This window comes from Thamnophis sirtalis, unplaced genomic scaffold (assembly GCF_051295495.1).
Source record: "Thamnophis sirtalis isolate CommonGarterSnake01/CBP01778 unplaced genomic scaffold, rThaSir2_p1.2 scaffold_9, whole genome shotgun sequence".
In the NCBI taxonomy this organism is placed as follows: Eukaryota; Metazoa; Chordata; class Lepidosauria; order Squamata; family Natricidae; genus Thamnophis; species Thamnophis sirtalis.
In genome coordinates, this window is record NW_028261389.1 from 811,717 (window position 1) to 818,516 (window position 6,800).

Genomic DNA, 6,800 nt, shown 5'->3' on the forward strand with positions numbered 1-6,800 from the left:
CAGGGTTGACTCAGCCTTCCATCCTTCCGAGGTGGGTGAAATGAGGACCCGGATTGTTGTTGGGGGCAATATATGCTGACTCTGTAAACCGCTTAGAGAGGGCTGAAAGCCCTGTGAAGCGGTATATAAGTCTAACTGCTATTGCTATTGCTAAGAAGGCAGTTCAATGCAAAGGAATGTGGGGGTCTTTGATGGTCTCTGAGCTTGGTGGTTTTCTTGCTGACATTTCACTACCCCACTAAGGAACATCATCAGTGCTGGAAGGAAGTGGTTTTGCTCTTTGTTTAAACCAGTGTTTCTCAACCTTGGCTACTTGAAGATGTCCGGACTTCAACTCCCAGAATTCCCCAGCCAGCGAATGCTGGCTGGGGAATTCTGGGAGTTGAAGTCCGGACATCTTCAAGTGGCCAAGGTTGAGAAACACTGGTTTAAATACTCCCCTCTGGCACTGATGATATTATCTAGTTGGGCCATGAAACATCTGCAAGAAAACCACAAGTGAGAGAGCACCAAAGGCCCTACAGTCTTCCTCCTCCTCCTCCTCCTCCTCCTGCTTCCCCTCCCTTCAAGCCCCGAGAATGCTCTTTAGGTGGGCCATAAAACATCTGCAGAGCACCAGCAACATCCCACAGAGCACCAGGGACGCCCAATGTTGAGCCCTGACACACAAACATCCTTTTCCATCAAGCAAAGAAATCTGGGTGGAGAAACTCAGCAACTCTCTCTCTTCCTCTGCAGACAAGGCGCCATCAGATGTCTTGAAGGAGGCCAAGGTGGACCTCATCGCCACAGAGAAGTGCAACAGCAGCAACTGGTATTACGGGAGCATCTCCACCAGCAGCCTGTGTGCCGGATTCGAAGGGGGAGGCATTGACACTTGCCAGGTGTGTGAGCAGGTCCCACCCCCCACACCCATTCTGCACCGTTCCTCTGGTTGATTGATTCCGACTGTTCATCTTAGACGTGGGAAATTTTGTTTTTCTTTTTAATAATTTTTTATTTTTATTACACAAACAATACATACAGACAACAATAAAAAACAGAAAAAGAACAAAACACACACACACACACAAGCATCATCACATACAACATGTTGTTTGGTTACAGGTGTTTTAACATCCGTATTCTCGAATAACATTTACCATCTCAGATCTTTCATCTAGTATAACTAATAGCAGTTAGACTTATATGCCGCTTCATAGGGCTTTCAGGCCTCTCTAAGCAGTTTACAGAGTCAGCATATCGCCCCCAACAACAATCCGGGTCCTCATTTTACCCACCTCGGAAGGATGGAAGGCTGAGTCAACCCTGAGCCGGTGAGATTTGAACTGCCAAACTGCAGAACTGCAGTCAGCTGAAGTGGCCTGCAGTGCTGCATTTAACCACTGCGCCACCTCGGCTCTTAACACTCACTTTCATTGTATAGTATGTGTTCAGTTACAATTAGTATTATTTTTTTCCCCAATAAATCATAATCATTCTTGATTATCTATTTAATAACAGTATACCTTTATATTATCCCCATGAAAGAAAAGATTTTTTTTACCGACCATTTATATTTATATGTCACAATTTTCCATTATCCATAATTCCACCAATCAACTATCAGGTATGCTTATGTTCATTGTTATCCTTCTACCTCATAACCTTCAAACGGAAATCTTATTCCTTCATTTTTCAACAAAATATTCTAAGTGGTCGCTACGTATATATATATATACCATTTTTTTAATTATTCCCTTATTAAAATTATTTATCAACAACAAGATATCATTGTAATATGTTCTTAAGGTTATACATTATATCACCAATCCTCCATCAAGTATACATACAATCAATGTTATCCTTATCCTTTTTAAAGCAAAAAAATTCGAAAGTATTCAATTCATAGATACATCAGTTTTTCATTGTATCATTGTTAATCTATTTCACAGCATGATTGTGTTATCATTTAACTCCTTCAGTTAAAGCATGAGTAAAACATTTTTCATTTTGAGGTTTTGTTTTAATGTTTATGACAATGTTATCAAAAACCACACGCTGTATGAGCCAAGGTGGCGCAGTGGTTAAATGCAGCACTGCAGGCTACTGCTAGATCAGCAGGTCAGCGGTTCAAATCTCACCGGCTCAGGGTTGACTCAGCCTTCCATCCTTCCGAGGTGGGTGAAATGAGGACCCAGACTGTGGGGGTGATATGCTGACTCTGTAAACCGCTTAGAGAGGCCTGAAAGGCCTATGAAGCGGTATATAAGTCTACTGCTATTGCTATTGCTATTCATGTTCTGCCTTGTTGGTCATCCAGAGTTATAACTGTTGGGGGTTAGCTTACAAATAGTGCAAAGACATGACTACCAGTTGGATCCTGGGCTACAAATATCCTCTTCCACCAGTAAATAAGATGGTCTTCAGGAGATTCTCCTGATTTATGGCCTATACAAAGCTATATTGATTGATTGGCCACATACACAGGGCCAATCAACCAATGGAATGACTTCCCTCCAGATCTTGTGGGTGCTCCATCCTTGGAGGCTTTCAAAAAGAGTTTGGATGGTCATCTATCTGAAATACTACGGGGGTCTCCAGCAGGGGGTTGGACTAGAACAGTGTTTCTCAACCTTGGCCACTTGAAGATGTCTGGACTTCAACTCCCAGAATTCCCCAGCCAGCATTCGCTGGCTGGGGAATTCTGGGAGTTGAAGTCCAGACATCTTCAAGTGGCCAAGGTTGAGAAACACTGGACTAGAAGACCTCCAAGGTCCCTTCCAACTTGGTCATTCCATGTTCTGCATTCTATTGCATCTCTTTCCAACACACCAGCAAGTTCCCTTCTCTTCCTAGTTACTCTCTTCACTGCTCCTCTTTCTTCCTCCCGTAGGGTGACAGCGGAGGGCCTCTGATGTGTAGGGAAAACCGGTCCGAACGCTACTGGATTGTGGGAGTGACTGCCTGGGGACTGGGCTGTGCCAGGGCCCAGAAACCTGGGGTCTACACTTCCACCCAGAACTTCTATGACTGGATCCTAGGCTACACAAAAGAAAAGACCACGCAGGAGAAGCTCACCCCTGTGCCACAGGTGCTCCCAGAGACAACATCATCAGCCACATCCAGTCCATCCACAACTAAACCCACGACGTCCACAGAAGAAACAAGCCCACCTCCACCCGAAGAAGCTCCAAGGAAGCTAGAAATACCCGTCCAAACCCAGACAATGCCCAAAACAGAGACAACGTCCCTCCCAACCACCACAACTCTGCAGAATCCGTGGCCTCGCTTACAAACCGAAACTACTACTCGTTCTTCGTTGACCACTTCAACAACCACTGCTACTACCACGGAAACCATCTCCGAGGCCACCACGGAAGCCATCCCCGAAGACACCACTGAAGAAATCGTTGAAGCCTCCACGGAAGCCACCACGGAAGAAGTCATTGAAGCCGCCACTGAAGAAGCCACTGAAGCCACCACTGAAAGTACAACAACAACAACAACAACAACAACAACAACAACAACAACAACAACAACCACCACCACCACCACCACCACCACCAAAGCTCCACCTCGCAAGACCAAAAGGAAGTACAAGACTATTACATACGGGGCCTTCTATGGCAACAGTGGGGATTTAAACTGGATGAACCGTTGGCCTTACAAACGCCCCCGTTCTTGAACCCAGCCCCAACGGTTGCTGGTCAGTGGCCCACTTTATTTGCTTAACGGGGGGGGGGGGGGGTCTTCCCTTACGCAGATGAAGCCTTCTGTGCAATGGAACTTTTCAAGGGATCCAATGAAGGTAACAGAATGATGAAAACGCCCGGCCTTCAAATAAACCTTTGTATAAATGTAGAAGGCTTCCATTACTTTTTTTTCCTTGAAAAGTTTTTTTTTTATTCTCTTACATACAATTATGGTCCACATTCACACAGAGCCAAGGTGGTGCAGTGGTTAAATGCAGCACTGCAAGCTGACTGCTAGATCAGCAGTTCAGCGGTTCAAATCTCACCGGCTCAGGGTTGACTCAGCCTTCCATCCTTCCGAGGTGGGTGAAATGAGGACCCGGATTGTTGTTGGGGGCGATATGCTGACTCTGTAAACCGCTTAGAGAGGGCTGAAAGCCCTAGGAAGCGGTAGATAAGTCTAACTGTTATTGCTATTGCTATTATTCCTCTTCTTTACATTTGCCATACATTTGTTCTTCCATTTAAAAGGTTATAATATAGGTTGAGGTTTGAGGTTTATTCGATTTATATGACGCCCTTCTCCCAAGGACTCCGGGCGGCGTACAACATTAAAAGAAACACATAACTACAAAAGTTAAAAAAGAAATTAAATAGAATATCCCAAACCCAATTAAAATTAACAATGACACATTTTTTAAAAAGAATTAAAATTAAAATTAACAGTAATCAATACTTTGATTTGTTTTGTTCAGGCCAGGCTGGCTTGCTGGAAAAGCCAACTTTTCAGGGCCCGTCGGAAGGACCGGAGGTCGGGGATTATACGAAGCTCCGGGGGGCAGCTCACTCCAGAGGGAAGGGGCTCCCACAGAGAAGTCTCTCCCCCTGGGGGTCGCTAGCTGACACTGCCTGGCCGACGGCACCCTGAGGAGGCCAACTCTGTGGGATCGCACTGGATGGTGGGAGGCTACTGGTGGCAGTAGGTGGTCTCGCAGGTACCCTGGGCCTAAGCCATGGAGCGCTTTAAAGGTCATAATTAGTACCTTGAATCGCACATGGAAGACAACCGGCAACCAGTGCAGGCCGCCTAAAAGGGGTGTAACATGGGAGCACCTGGGTGCCCCCATGACAACCCGCGCAGTTCTAGCTTCCGGGTGCTCTTCAAGGGGCAGCCCCATGTAGAGAGTGTTACAGTAGTCCAGGCGAGAAAGGACGAGGGCATGGGTGACTGTGCATAGAGCATCCCGATCCAGAAATGGGCGCAACTGACGTACCAGGCGAATATACAGTTTGGGTTGCTTTATTTACCATCCCACCTGCCTGTTTTAACATCACCTTCTTTTCCCTTTCTTTTCCCCCTCCCTCCCTTCTCTCCTTCCTTCCTCCTCTCCTTCCCCTTCCTTCTTCCCTTACCTCTCCCCTACTCCTGCTCTCCCTCTCTCCCTTCCTCCCCCCTGTCCTTCTCTTTCTCTCCCTTCCATCCTCCTCCTTACCTCTTCCTTCCTTCCCTCCTCTTCTTCCCCTTCCTTCTCCCCTTACCTTTCTCCTACTCCTGCTCTTCCTCTTCCCCTTCCTCCCCTCTGTCCTTCTCTTTCTCTCCCTTCCATCCTCCTCCTTACCTCTTCCTTCCTTCCTTCCCTCCTCTCCTTCCCCTTCCTTCTCCCCTTACCTTTCTCCTACTCCTGCTCTCCCTCTCTCCCTTCCTCCCCTCTCTCCTTCTCTTTCTCTCCCTTCCATCCTCCTCCTTACCTCTTCCTTCCTTCCCTCCTCTTCTTCCCCTTCCTTCTCCCCTTACCTTTCTCCTACTCCTGCTCTTCCTCTTCCCCTTCCTCCCCTCTGTCCTTCTCTTTCTCTCCCTTCCATCCTCCTCCTTACCTCTTCCTTCCTTCCTTCCCTCCTCTCCTTCCCCTTCCTTCTCCCCTTACCTTTCTCCTACTCCTGCTCTTCCTCTCCCCCTTCCTCCCCTCTCTCCTTCTCTTTCTCTCCCTTCCATCCTCCTCCTTACCTCTTCCTTCCTTCCTTCCCTCCTCTCCTTCCCCTTCCTTCTCCCCTTACCTTTCTCCTACTCCTGCTCTTCCTCTCCCCCTTCCTCCCCTCTCTCCTTCTCTTTCTCTCCCTTCCATCCTCTTCCTTACCTCTTCCTTCCTTCCCTCCTCTCCTTCCCCTTCCTTCTTCCCTTACCTCTCCCCTACTCCTGCTCTTCCTCTTCCCCTTCCTCCCCTCTCTCCTTCTCTTTCTCTCCCTTGCCTCTTTCTTCCTCCCCTCCTCTTCCTCTTCTCCTCTCCTCCTTTTGCATGGCATTTGCTTGTGTCGGTGGCAACTGCTTTATCTTTTCCTGGTCCCAAAAGTTGGGCAGAGGCCACTGGTTGTGTCAAAGGATGCACAGGGGCAGTGTCCGAGAATAACATTGCCATGGGTGGGTGTTACAGGCCACCCAACCAAGCAGAAGAAAGAGGTGAACTTTTCCCATCTATATGTAGGGAACGCACCACAGTAGTAATGGGGGATTTTAATTATTCTTGACATCAGCTGGGAGACAAACTCTGCGTCAAGTGGAAGAGTTTGAAAGAGGTTCAGGATGAGCCTCGCTGACAATTTCGTCATCCAAAAGGGAGAGGAGGGAACTCGAAGGCCAGCTACACGGGACTTAATTCTCATATCAGAGAGGAAAGGATAAAGGGGGTTGAAGTTGCAGGAAACCCAACTGTGTCCTATTGGAATTCAATATAATGCAGACACAAACCAACATAATATAATCGAGCCAGCATCTTAGAGCAGTGTTTTTCAACCTTGGCAACTTGAAGATGTCTGGACTTCAACTCCCAGAATTCCCCAGCCAGCGAATGCTGGCTGGGGAATTCTGGGAGTTGAAGTCCAGACATCTTCAAGTTGCCAAGGTTGAAAAACACTGTCTTAGAGGATCTTAAAGGAGCTGATTTCAACAAACTTAGAGAGAACTTGGGATGAATTCCATGGATGAAAAACTTAGCGGGGAAATCCCCTCCCGTGGCTAGAACAGCCAGTTTCCCTAGAGGGGTCAAAGGGGTTGGACCAGCGCGAAATCTACATTCAAGGCTTCACGCACAGAAGCCACTGGCTGACTTGGGCCGGTCCCTCTTTCCCAGC

The 6,800-nt window shown here is 47.4% G+C and overlaps 1 protein-coding gene across 1 annotated transcript in view; it reads left to right on the forward strand.

Moving 5' to 3' along the window:
• Nucleotides 1-3,727, forward strand: part of LOC106543868 (acrosin-like) — an 8,131-nt gene extending 4,404 nt beyond the window's left edge. The window contains exons 3-4 of the mRNA XM_087722484.1: nt 739-884; nt 2,876-3,727. Of these exons, the coding sequence (XP_087578610.1) occupies nt 739-884; nt 2,876-3,667 (938 nt within the window). The 3' untranslated portion in view covers nt 3,668-3,727. The remainder of the gene's footprint in view (nt 1-738; nt 885-2,875) is intronic.
• The last annotated feature ends 3,073 nt before the right edge of the window (nt 3,728-6,800 follow it).